Below are 13,400 nucleotides of genomic sequence, written 5' to 3'. Positions count from 1 at the left end.
TTCTTCCAGCCACGCCGTCATCATCACCTGGCTGGACACATTCACCTCCATGGTTGCCGGTTGCATCGTATTCGGAGTGATCGGTCACCTGGCACACGTCACAAACGAGAAGGACATCCAGAATGTTGTTAAGAGTGGTCCTGGCCTAACGTTCGAAACCTACCCGGATGCCATCGCCAAGTTTGACTTTGTACCGCAACTGTTCTCCGTGCTGTTCTTCTTCATGCTGTTCCTTCTGGGCATCGGAACTCTGCTGGGAATTGTCACCTCCGTCATAACAGCCATTCACGACCAGAACCCACACTGGAAGCGCTGGAAGGTGGTGCTGGTGGTGGCATTTTTTGGATTCTGCATTGGTCTTGTGTACCTCACACCCGGTGGCCTGTACATCCTGGATCTTATGGATTACTACGGAGCGACATTTGTCACGCTAACGCTGGCTGTTTTTGAACTTTTGACGTTCGCTTGGATCTACGGAGTGGACCGAGTTTGCAAGGACATTGAATTCATGCTCGGCATAAAAACTGGCATGTTTTGGCGGATATGCTGGGGAATCGTTACACCGATCGTGGTGTTGGTCATCCTATTATTCAGTATTATTCATTACGTTCCGAAGGAACTTCCTACCGGATACAATGGTAAGCACCTTCTGAATTTTTCAATCTGCCAAATCATCTTACGAATTTCAAAAATATACTTTTTAGCTTTCGGTTGGTGCCTGTACATCGTGGCCGTGCTGCAGCTTCCCGCGTGGGGATTTTACGCGTGGTACAAAGATCCCAGCAGCGATCCCATCGCCAGGCTGAAAGCCATCCTCAGTCCGATGAGCGACTGGGGACCGGAAGATGCCACCACCCGTGCCAAATACAACATCTTCATTGGCGAGCACGAGGCAACGATTTCGATGAAGGAAACCTGCACGGCGAGTTTCGTTCGACGAAAACTGTTCGGCTAGCATCACCCACACATACACACACATACCCATCCACCAGTCTTTATTGAAATATTTTTTTACCTTGACGAAAGATGGAAAAAGCATCTTGAGATTACGATTTTTGATATTTAAATGATATTGACGTATACGAGCGGAAGTGATGTATGTGAAAAGGAGTGGTTCACATATGACGTCCACTCTTGAGGGCATGTGGTCCTAGAATTTGTGACAGTACGTGTAATAAGTATGGTAGAATCCGTTAAACAAATCGAAAATCTTGTGGATGTCATATTTGAATTGCCCCAAAGTGAAGAGAATATGAAAATTAATAAATGCGCGCAATGAAAGCTGCATCAGGTGTTTCCATTGGGCCAAAAATAGTCCCATTCATTAACGAGCGTGAAATTTCACAGGCGAATTCACGAAAGCGGCGGGAAATCCGAAAAGTGCCTTAGGATGATGATGAGTGGTCAGCTTGGGAATAACATGCGAGGGTAAATATCGCGAGCTCTGTTACGAATTTGTGCATCAAAACAAACTGTAACGGTTTGCGGGAAATGTGCATGCCATAACAAACTGATGCAATCTAAACTGCGGCCGTGGGATCGATGCAAAAGTGTCTGACAACTGAACAGCGTTCTAAAAACGGGGATGTTTGTTTTCAAATCCATACCAACAACAAATCTAATGGGTTCTGTTGTTTTAGTTGTAATCATTTTGTAGATGTTATTGCACCTTTTAGGATCAAATTTAGAATTTGTTTGACCAGTTTGACGTTTTGAAGATGAATTTGTCTTTTGTCATAAAAACTATTATGCAGTAAGAACAGAGTCGAACTGGATACCTTTTTTATCATAGAGGTAACTCTAAAGACCCACGCACATTAGATCCGGATCGGACGCGTTGCGGCAAAGTCACAGCTACATCTATTGTCTAACTGTCAGATGTACGTCAACGCAACGCAAACGGATCTAATGTGGGTGGCCCTTAAGAGCAGAAGGTCCCGAAGAAACGTGATCTGCTTTTTGGCTCAGCTCTACTACTTTTTTCGGTCCCAAGCAAATCGATGCACCCCTCGAAACATAGGAAAATCCACGAACCCCTCATTTTATCTGTCAAACTTTCATAGCGAATCAAAACAAACATAGTGTAGTACTAGAATTTTGACTAGAATGGGATACGTTAATCGATTTGCTTGGGACCAATAGGCTAGTCAAGTAGTGAGCCAATTTAAAGTCGTTAGTTTCCACCGGTTGATTTTATCCCGCTTAAAATGTGTATCCATGACAGAAACGTGTTTTAACTAAAGTATGCAGCCATCACCAGTGTCATCCCTTTAAAATCTTTTGAAGACTAACCCTCCTTAGTTCTTGCACTTATGAAGATATTATTTTGATATTTTCGTACACAGAAAAAAAAAAAGTTATTGAATATTACATCCAAACTGCTGCAACCAGGTCAATCCATCGGTTGTGTAATATAACGTTGTACCAACAATCAATACGAAACTAACGATTTTAAATTGGCTCACCACTTTAGTAGCCTATTGGTCCCAAGCAAACGATTAACGTACCCTAGTCTAGTTGAAATTCTATTACTACACTATGTTTGTTTTGATTCGCTATGAAAGTTTGACAGATAACATCAGGGGTGTGTGGATTCATGCAGAACATGCAGGGGTGAGTGAAATAGCTTGGGACTGCTTGGGACCGTTGTTCTGGTACTGAGTGAGCCAAAAATAATAATGATTTTCTTCGGGACCCAGTGGTCTTTGAGTTACCTCTATGGTTGTACGATGTACATCGATTTTGCGATCAAAATTACATCCAAAGATGTAATATTGTATCTGCTTTTAGCTATTACATCGTTATTTCATACATCAGCTTGAATTACATTGATCGATATTACATTTTTTTTTGCTGTGTGATTGTTGCTTGTCACCTGATAACCAAGCGTGTCATCAAATATTATAAATTAACAATATGGTCTACTTCCTGAATTCCCATGTTTCTGAAAAGACGCAACAGTAATATGAAGTTCCACATAATTTATGTGATGGATGTGTTTTGATTCGTGAGCAATCGGTGACTAAAGTCATTGTTTACGATTTATGAGTCAATCGTTAACAATGACTTTAGTCACCGATTGCTTAATAATGACATTAACGTCTTCACTGTAAATTGTAATTGGTCAATTTAGATGGTCAAGTTTTGAAACCACCACAGCATGCTTTTGGCGCTACTGTACATGGATGATCAAATGTAGAATACTGTGGTAGCCATAGCACAGTCCTGTCAAAACCTCAGCTTTTTCATTGGCCTAAAGAGCCTAAATTTATAAAGAGGCGATATGTCAAAATTGGAACAATCGATTGTCTGTCGAAGTCATAGAAAAAGTCATTCCAATCGAGCAAAAGACCTGTCAAATGGATAAGATGTCATCTCTTTATAAATTCAGGCTCTTTACATTGGCCCATTGAAGACCTTTTTAACATGTTGTTCGAGAAAGGTCAGCAACGATGCCACGAATACCGATTTTTGTACACGAAAAATATTGGGATGCCTTTGTTTATTTTATTCTTTCAATTATATCCGTACTGTTTATTCTGGATATGAATTATTTAAGAGCAAATTCAAATGTTGATGTATGAGATAACATTGAATCATACAGGCACATTTGCTTTAACTTAATTCTTAATATACAAAACTAGAGTTGATTTGAAATGCTAACATGAAGCTTTAGTGTGATAATTGATTAGCTAGAGAATGATCTGATGCACATTTTTTGCCTGTAAACTTGGAGACATACTTCAAGTCTCCGCGTACATCGTACGGGTTAGGCAAAAGATGTGCGTCTAACTTTAAAAACTGTCGCATTAATGGCCCTTCGCTCATTTTCAACTTCTATTCAATTTTCATACTGCCGTACTCTAACGGAACTATCCACCTATCCTCTTCTAAAGATCATTCTCTAGCTAATAAATTATCACACTAAAGCTTCATGTTAGCATTTCCAACCAACTCTGAAAATCGCTAACTTCGCGTATGAAGTAACACAAAAACACTTTGAATATATACAAAACTATATTAATAAAAAAAAGTTCAAACTTAATATAACTACATAGAACAGAAACCGTCAGGATGGTAAAAGTGCATTACAAAACATATTTCTAACCCTAGCTGGGATAGGTTAAAATCAAAACAGCTGTTTGCACATACTAGTTAACGACTCATTAGCACCATAGTTTGTCCGAGAAGCCGGGATGTTGAAAAATATTAAGATCGTCTGGAGATTACTCGGCTGGTATTGACATTCAACTGCTCTAGAAGCATGCCGCAATCAATGTCCGATCGAATGAAATCAGCGATGAAGACAGACTAACCGCCGCCACGGCAAACGCATAGTAATTGTGGGGTCATCAAGAACATTTTGATACGGTAGTTAATTTATTAAACTATTTTTTGTGCATGAGCATGATCATAGTATTCATCCTAAAGATGTAAAAACTATAAGGGACAGCCTTATGGGGTTGTACGCAATGCTGACGTAGGACTACGTGGTCTTAAATAATAAATCTTATTTGTTAACTGCAGCAGAAGCTTGTGTTTTGTGTATGAATAGGAATTTGAGCGGGGTTATCTCTGTTCATACTCTTTAATTTGACGAGCTTGCATAGATGGCCCACAGCGACTCACGAAGAACTACTGATTCCGATCAATAGCGGTACGGCTTCTTCCTCCTTCTTGTGGACTGCAGCTCTTTGCTTGCAGGCAGCCTTTCGTTATGTACTGGAGAACACCACCACTTACCATGTTTGGTGAGACCGGATGGTACGGAAATCGCTTTTCGCAGGCAATCGGTGATAATTTTAATTATTATAGCAACAGCAACAGCAACGCGACCGACTTTGGTTTTTGAAATTGCACCCCCAATGTTGCCTTCAAGAACATGGTATGTTAGATTTAAAAATATCTAGATAGAGCTGGAATTAGGCGTAATAGCTTTTGTAAACAAAGACTTCTCTCGATGATTTTTAGGAATTCAAGGCACGCCCACGCAAACTAACATTACCGTTGGGTAGGGGAAGTCTTACTTTACCTGATGGTGATGTTGATTTGCGTGGGCAAGCCTTGATTTTCAAGACATCTTCGAAAGAAGTCATTATTTACAAAAGCTGTTAAGCCTTAATTCTAGCTCTATCTTGATATGGGAACTGACATCCGATTGATGACCTTCACAAATGTAAAAAAAAAAATACCGGACCGTTTTGTCGTGATGGTTCAGTAATGCTGAGCTATTAGGGTGTTAAACACATATGAGGCTGATGAGTTGTATGTTGTTTGGGATGAGGGTGACGCGCTTGGCATAGATGCTCCACAGAGACTCACGAAGAGCTACTGATTCCGATCAATAGCGGTGCGGCTTCTTTCTCCTTCCATGGATGCTTATGTGGGCTGTAGCTCGCTGCTTGCAGACAGCCTTTCGTTGTGTACTGGAAAACAATGTTGAACGCCACACGTCGAAAGCACTGCTGCTGCTGCTGTTGCTGATGCCGACGACCGGACATCACCACACACGGTGATTAGACTGAATCCGATCAGCGGTTGAGGGCAGCCTTGATAGCTAGCTTGCGCAGAGCCTTTCGTTGTGATCTGAAAAACACCACCACTCACCGCGTGGTGATTGAATAAACACCGTTTGGTGATATCGGTGATAATTTTAATTATCATAGCAACAATTGCACTTTCATGCAATTTTCAATAGTGAAGTATTGAAAAATGATAAAGTTTTAAATTTAACGGATGCTTGGAAATATTTCTGATCGGTTGGTTTTAAAATTATTGAAATTGGTCCAGGGTCAGCTGAGTTATTAACGTTCAAAATCTTTCAAAATTTTCTTACATGTTCCATTTTTGGTTTTCACAAAGTGTACCCCCATATAGAAATCACTGACGTAGTCCTACGTCAAAACTGGTGATCTCAAACTAGGCAATACCAGCGCCAGCCGCACCCGAACGCAGTTCAAGAAAGGAAAGGGTAGGAATGTGTTGGTGTTATACCCGCTATGTTGAAAGTCGAGAAAGCTTCTGAACTTCCACGAGGAATCACTGGGATGTTGGGTAAAAGGGTTGGGTTTGCAGCAGGTTTCGTTTTGGTAAACGATAAGCTGAATTGATATCCTAACGATCCTATGACGCAAAGGAGCTCGGGATTGAACCCAAGGTCTTCTGCTCAGTAAGCAAAAACGATTTCCACTAGGCAAACGAGCCATATTTATTACAACACACCAATCATCGATCTGATGATTTTCCAATATATTCACATTAACAAAGCGATTAACGAATCTTTAATGTGGGGGGGCTTCAGATCAAACTCATGATGTTCTACTCAGTAAGCAAAAATGGTCGCTCTAAGGCCACCAAGCCCCTCATAACACATCATACAAGCTACGAACGCGTTGTTATTGCAATAATTCAAAACCGGCCCCGACGGTGAAAATTCATTAAATTCTACTTTTACGCGACGTTCGTTGTTTCGATTTGGTTCTTGCGTAAAATGGAAACAAATTCCATAAAACGTTCACATTTTTGGGCTACCGTGCCCCTTACTTCACAAAGTAAACTACGACTGACGCGACGATTTTACCAGCGTACAAATATTGCACATCTTTTTGGCTATATCTCTTTTTCGTTTTAAATTGACTGTGTTCTCCTTCATATTTCACCGGATCGCCCCGATTATGCGTCAAACTAGCGCATCAAAACCACCAAGACCCACAATCAAACACGACCCTCCGTGACTACCGTCAGTCTTAAACCACCATGATCGTGTTAAGGACACACCTAACAACACATCTTAAACTACACTGTCAAGCGCCAAGCTTGCATCGTGACATTATTGTCATGTTTCAACATATGAAAATAAAATCATAATGCATTTACTCGTAGGCACCTAACCGCACACTACGAAAAAGACGTGTAAATTTCGGTTCACTGAGAGCGACACATGTAAGCGGCCCTCTTGACATAAGAATCAGTTAAAAGAAACGAGAAAATCAATTCAATCAAACGTTCTCTTCGTCGAGTTGCTTGTCTTTCGGTTTGAGAAAACTTAATTTTACATGAAATGTTTGTTTACGTTCCATGATTTCCGTCCAATATGGATTACGTCTCATGTAAAAGTAGTTATTTCTAAGTGTGCGTAAAAACCGACGAACATGCCTCACGCAATCGAGGTCATCCCTCTGGCAAATGGGAAACGATAGCAATAAATCTCGATTACTCTCTTGAAGAGACGCATCCGCTCCCACAAACAATGCATCCAACACCACCAACAGATAGGGGAGATTATCTCCTGTCTGGTAGCGGCGTTTCACCACAAAGAACAGACGTCCAAACTCGGTCAGAAACTTGTGTAAAGTTAAGTGAAAACGTCGCCGTTACGTAGCGCTAGCATCTCTTGATTTCCTCTGTACATTTTGCACTTTCGGCCAATTTGGCGCTAGTATCGATAAATTATCTGTCGAAAATTGCCACTTGGCGCTACCAGAACATACACACTCAATCGAGATTACCGAGCCCGGTAAAAAAAATTACCGAAATTATAACAGCTGAGTGCTCGGTGATCGATTCGGTAAATAATTTCGATTACCGTTTACTCGCTATTCTATATCTTCGAACGATGTGTCTAAATTTACTGAGCCATTAACCATTAGATAGATCGTTTCGGTTCTCATTGCTTACCAACCAGCTCGTCATTTAAAGGGTGATACGTTCAAAATGTGGTCAATATCAACTTGACGTATTTCTTTCAATTTTGCATTTAAAAAACCTGAACACCCCTCATTTTGAAAGTGTGTGTGTGTAGAATGTTGCTCCTATTTTGATTTTGGAATTCACTGTTCAGTTGTCAAAATGCCGTCCAAGCAAGAAGAGCAGCGTATCAAAATTTTGCTCGCGCATCGTGAAAATCCGAGCTACTCGCACGCAAAGTTGGCAAAATCGCTAAAAGTTGCCAAATCAACCGTTACAAATGTAATTAAAGTGTTTGGGGAACGTTTGTCGACAGCCAGGAAGTCTGGATCGGGGGGAAATCGAAAACCGGAAGCCGCTGATACGACAAAGAGAGTTGCCGGTAGTTTCAAGCGAAACCTTAACCTCTCTCTCCGAGATGCCGCAAATAAGCTGGGTGTATCGTCTACAACCGTGCATCGAGCCAAACAACGAGCCGGACTATCGACTTACAAGAAGGTAGTGACTCTAAATCGCGATGATAAACAAAATACGACGGCCAAAGCGCGATCCCGGAGGCTGTACACGACGATGCTGACGAAGTTTGACTGCGTGGTAATGGACGACGAAACCTACGTCAAAGCCGACTACAAGCAGCTTCCGGGACAGGAGTTTTATACGGCAAAAGGAAGGAGAAAGGTAGCAGATGTTTTCAAGCACATGAAACTGTCAAAGTTCGCAAAGAAATATCTGGTTTGGCAAGCCATCTGTACCTGTGGCTTGAAAAGCAGCATTTTCATAGCTTCCGGGACTGTCAACCAAGAAATTTACGTGAAAGAGTGTTTGAATAAACGTCTGCTGCCTTTCCTGAAGAAACACGGTTGTTCCGTACTGTTTTGGCCGGATTTGGCATCTTGCCATTACGGTAAAAAGGCCATGAAGTGGTACGCCGCCAACAACGTGCAGGTGGTTCCCAAGGACAAAAACCCTCCCAACACGCCAGAGCTCCGCCCAATTGAGAAATACTGGGCTATTGTCAAGCGGAACCTAAAGAAGACCAAAAAAACTGCTAAGGGCGAGCAGCAGTTCAAGGCAAACTGGCTTTCTGCGGCGAAGAAGGTGGACAAGGTGGCTGTACAAAATCTGATGGCAGGGGTCAAGCGTAAGGCCCGGCAATTCGGATTTGGAAAAGCGGAAGCCTAACTGAATATTTTTCCTGAATTTTATACTAATTGAACTTGAAAAAGAAATTTAATTTGATTTTTTAAATAAACGATTTCACCGATTTACACGCGTTTTCCCTTGACCAAATTTTGACCGTATCACCCTTTAGTTTTTTGACGTAGACTACGTCTTACGGGAAGGTACTGGGGGTAAATCGAAAATCTAAAATTGCGACCGTCACGAAAAGATGTAATTTTTTGAACGCTATAAGCTTTGTCATTTATAGATGAAATTAAAATCTGAATACAAAAATCGATAGGAAATACCTTTCGTAAGCTGTTGCAATAAACTTTTTTTTTTTTCAATTTATCATAACAAACTGTTTTGAAAATGAACAAACAAAAAGTGATAATTTTATCAGCATCCAGACAGGTGAGTCATACTTTGAACCTTGACAGCCCAACCAAAGATCTTATCAGGCTCCGTAACACCATTCGTAGGCAGTTCCAGCGTTCTGGGCTGCCCACTTGAAGACCAACGTCAATAGGCTAACCAAAATTATCCAAGCCAGGATCGTGGAACTCAGAAATAACGATTTTACCAAAACGATTCGCTCTCTCCCAGATTGTGCAAAACCATTTTGGAAGATGACCAAAATTTTGAAAAATAAGTCTAGACCGATCCCTCCGCTTTCCTCTGTTGACCACTTAGACTCATCCCTACTGATAACCCCAGTTGAAAAGGCCAATGCTCTTGGCCAACATTTTGTGATTTCACATAATCTTGGTCAAACCATGGTGAGCCCCCATGGGCCTGCCGTCCTGGAGGCAATGACTAGAGTCGCTGACACCCCCGTAGTAGTACATGATCATAGTAGAATATCGGCTGATGAGGTGATAGCAGCTATTACAAGCACTAAAAACATGAAGGCCGCGGGTATGGATGGTGTAGTAAACCTCGAGTTGAAAAACTTGAGTATTGACTTCTTCAACCATCTTACGATAATCTTCAACAAATGTTTGGAGCTTGGCTACTTCCCTGCATGCTGAAAGTTAGCCAAAGTGATTCCAATACACAAGCCTGGCAAAGATCCTACCAGTGCCAAAAGCTATCGCCCCTATCAGCCTCTTGTCCTCCATCTCGAAGCTATTCGAAAAGTTGATACTCAGCCGTCTGCTTGTGTTTTCAAATGACTATAACATCTTTCTCAAAGAGCAATTCGGGTTTAGGAAAGGCCACTCTACCATCCACCAACTCGCACGGGTTACTGACATCATTAAGCGGAACAAGTCCGTTTCCAATACATCTGCCATGGCATTGTTGGACGTCGAGAAGGCGTTCGACAATGTCTGACATGATGGTCTAGTGTACAAGCTGCATCGATACAACTTTCCGATCTACCTCGTGAAGATCATCAAAAACTACTTGTCGGGCAGATCATTCCAGGTCTACTTGAACAATGTCCCCTCTGATACGTTCAACGTTGATGCAGGGGTCCCTCAGGGTAGCCTGCTTGGGCCTATCCTATTCAACATCTTCACGTCAGACGTTCCTCCCCTGCCGGGTGGTGGTATCCTGTCAATGTTCACAGATGACACCTCCATCATCCATAAGGGTCGAGTGATCCGTGCACTGGCGAGTAAACTACAATCAGGCCTGGATGTTCTGTCCGCCTATTTCAAGAGCTGGAAGATTTGTATCAATGCAGCTAAAACACAAGCCATTCTGTTTCCACACTCGAATTCACCTCGGCTTGTTCCGCCTGCTAACGTCAAGGTCCATGTTGATAGCACTCCTATTGAATGGTCGAGTGAAGTAGTCTACCTTGGTCTCACCCTCGATTGCAAATTGCTATTCCGATCCCATGTGGACAAGACATCCACCAAATATAACATCTTGATCAAGTCGCTCTACTCTCTGATAAACAGGAAGTCCATATTGTACCTCAAACAATCTTGCTGTCCACAAGCAAACCATTCTACCGGCTATTGAGTATGGTATGCCAATCTGGGAGAGTTGTGCTAAGTGCCACCACCTAAAGCTTCAGAGGATCCAAAGCAACATCCTCAGAATGATCCTTAACAGTCCACCGCGAACTCGTAATTCTGAGATTCACCACCTGGCCGGTCTTCAAACACTCGAGGAGCGAAAGACTTCCACGCTGGAAAGATTCAGAGTCGCCTGTCTGTGATCAAACCACCAGATCATTCGTGATTTGGCAACCTAGTTTAAGTAGTTAGGCAGGTTCCTGTGCCCAGCGAAACAGGTTATCCACCTATTAAAAAAGATTAAGTTTTAAATCGTTCGCAATCGATTCATTAAATTCAAATTACCTTCACTCATTCGATGATTCCATCCAACGGATTTTTTCTATCGACATTGCCCTGGTTTGTTCGTTAAACACCTCGTGACGAATAGAATAATATTAATTCGTTCCTAACATGTAAACATCACCAAAATAAGTATTTACCATCCTGAATGTGCTGATATACAAGATTATAAATCTTTCTTGAAAATCTAATGCTGCAGGGTGAAGTATGCTAAAATCCAAGATCGATTTTGTCCCCAAGCTAATGAATCCTCCGAAATGCACGAATTGCATTATAACCACAACCCTGGTTATAATGTCAACTTCCAACATTAATTTTCTGAAGACACTTCATTCCAATATTTTGATCACAATATCATTATTTTCTCATACCCGCAGTTTTAAACTCACAGGAATGCCCGATACGCCATTCAAGAGATTTACATCTTCCACTCACAATCATGACGCACAAGTGCATAAACAGTGTGCAAATATAGCCGGTTCATTGCAGGCGTGAAAAGTTGTGGCAATTTTAGTGGAAAAATTACTACTTCTCCCACACACTGAAAAAAGGGTCTGCTCTACCTACAAGCTCCACAACGTCTATTTCTGGACCGGTATAGAGGGAGATGCATTCATATTGGCAAGTAAAGGGGGGGGTTTGTTTGTTGGCTACGTCTGGGGACGAGGGTGTAGGTATTTACTATTTATGTAGTTTGGACTGGCCCAACGACGCTACGAGCTACGATTCGCAACCATGAACTTGACCTTCATCTGCTGTACTCACATACGGATCAGCCGTTTGTTGGCATTCTAGTAGCGTAGAAAATAAGAGCGAATGGCACAAAGAGAGGAAGATGAACTCCCGCTGCAGACGGGAATGAATTATCGGAAATACTCAAGGCAAGCAAAATGAATTTTATTCGCAATCAAATTTTGAAAATTGACAGATTAAGGATTGTCTTTTACCGTTCAACTTTGCTCTTCATTTCCTTTCGTAGCGCTTCGATCAATTGTTTACATCCACCCGGTGATCCGATATCGATGTTCACCCTGTCCACCAGCCAGCAATCTTTCCTGTACCTAGAATGGGGCAAAACCGATAGCGTAGAATTGCAGCACTCCGCCAGTGGGTTCACGTGGTACAGGTGCCTTTCACCCAGTGCCGCAACGGGTGTCGGCTCATGCTGGATCACTCGCATTCGCTGGTCCAGCAGTTGACGGAACTGAATCAACTGTTGGAAATCGATGCATTCCTGTGTTCTGGAAATCAACCAAAGTATCGGATGACTGCGGGACGCACTTCTCGTCGATCCCCAGTAGAGGAAGTAATCGTTGGTGAAGGTGTGGAAGAGATTTACAATCGGGAAGGGATTCGGTTTGAACGCCGAATCTGGAAAGACAATTTTCTTCAGGTTGCCTATGACTGGTTTTATAAACTCATTTGGTGAGGATTTTAGATTGAAGAAATAGACCAACGAAACCACTCCACCAACATGCTGCAAAGCTTCCTCTTGACTTTTGAATGCATTGTTAAAATGAACGATGTGCATCTCCAGCGGGAGGTGTACTCCATCGATGGTGTGTTCACTTCCTTCCACGGCCGTGTTGCCCCAGTGGAAATGGAGCTGCGAGAACATGTACTTTCCCTCCAAGGGACCGCCTTCCAGGTAGGGAGGCTCTTTTCCCGGCCATTTGGCACTCAAAATTACCGTTTCACCGGTGTTGCTTAGCTTGATTTTGTTTGGAAGCTTCTCGTAGTTGTGCCACAGCAGTTCCGGCAGGGTTATCTTTTCGGCAAAATTGATGTTGATGTCGATTGGTGCCGGTAGGGAGGACTCTCTTGAGGCTACCGCCAAAACTATGTTGGATGTGTCATCGCTAGCGTTGGATTCGGTTTCAGTTTCCGACGATTTATTGCTAGATAGGGATGATTCGTTGGAAGCTTGTTTTTGTGACATTGTTGATGGATGATAGATTATGGATTTCTTTGGTTCCTGAGATCAGCTGTGAACATCTATCGATCTCAGCGTTTCCAGATATAGGGTAAATGATGGCTTCGGCAGCCATCGACTGTTTTCGGCAACCACAATTTAAACGTTAATTTCGATGTATTTTCTCACTAAAACACTTCGCTGAATGTATTTAAACGATTCCTTAGTTTTTCAGCTTCAATCCTAATACATTTTTACGACTGAGCAAACCTGTTATGCCAGGTGTTTCTGCAAAAGAAACATAAGCACATCAAAATACGGCTGATTTC

General features: G+C 42.1%; 2 protein-coding genes across 3 annotated transcripts in view; one reads left to right on the top strand and one right to left on the bottom strand.

The window, feature by feature from the left end:
- The window catches only part of LOC135697732 (sodium-dependent nutrient amino acid transporter 1-like), a 44,113-nt gene extending 42,835 nt beyond the window's left edge, over positions 1-1,278 (top strand). For both annotated transcript variants that reach the window (XM_065217532.1, XM_065217531.1), the window contains 2 exons: positions 10-638; positions 705-1,278. In XM_065217532.1, coding sequence (XP_065073604.1) covers positions 10-638; positions 705-955 — 880 coding nt within the window. In that variant the 3' untranslated portion in view covers positions 956-1,278. The remainder of the gene's footprint in view (positions 1-9; positions 639-704) is intronic.
- A 10,824-nt stretch (positions 1,279-12,102) lies between these two features.
- On the bottom strand, positions 12,103-13,098 carry LOC135697673 (carbonic anhydrase 1-like). The gene has a single exon (XM_065217446.1). It carries the CDS (start codon positions 13,096-13,098, stop codon positions 12,103-12,105), a length of 996 nt encoding a protein of 331 aa, XP_065073518.1.
- Between the last annotated feature and the right edge of the window lie 302 nt (positions 13,099-13,400).

Source organism: Ochlerotatus camptorhynchus, unplaced genomic scaffold, assembly GCF_037179485.1.
Source record: "Ochlerotatus camptorhynchus isolate MF236.1 unplaced genomic scaffold, CSIRO-AGI_Acam_v1.1 ptg000077l, whole genome shotgun sequence".
NCBI classification, from domain to species: domain Eukaryota; kingdom Metazoa; phylum Arthropoda; class Insecta; order Diptera; family Culicidae; genus Ochlerotatus; species Ochlerotatus camptorhynchus.
This window is presented reverse-complemented; position numbering and strand designations above follow the sequence as displayed.

What these genes read in the sequence shown, in the direction of transcription:
- LOC135697673 (XM_065217446.1), bottom strand. Translation starts at nt 13,098, where the DNA reads ATGTCACAAAAACAAGCTTCCAACGAATCATCCCTATCTAGCAATAAA.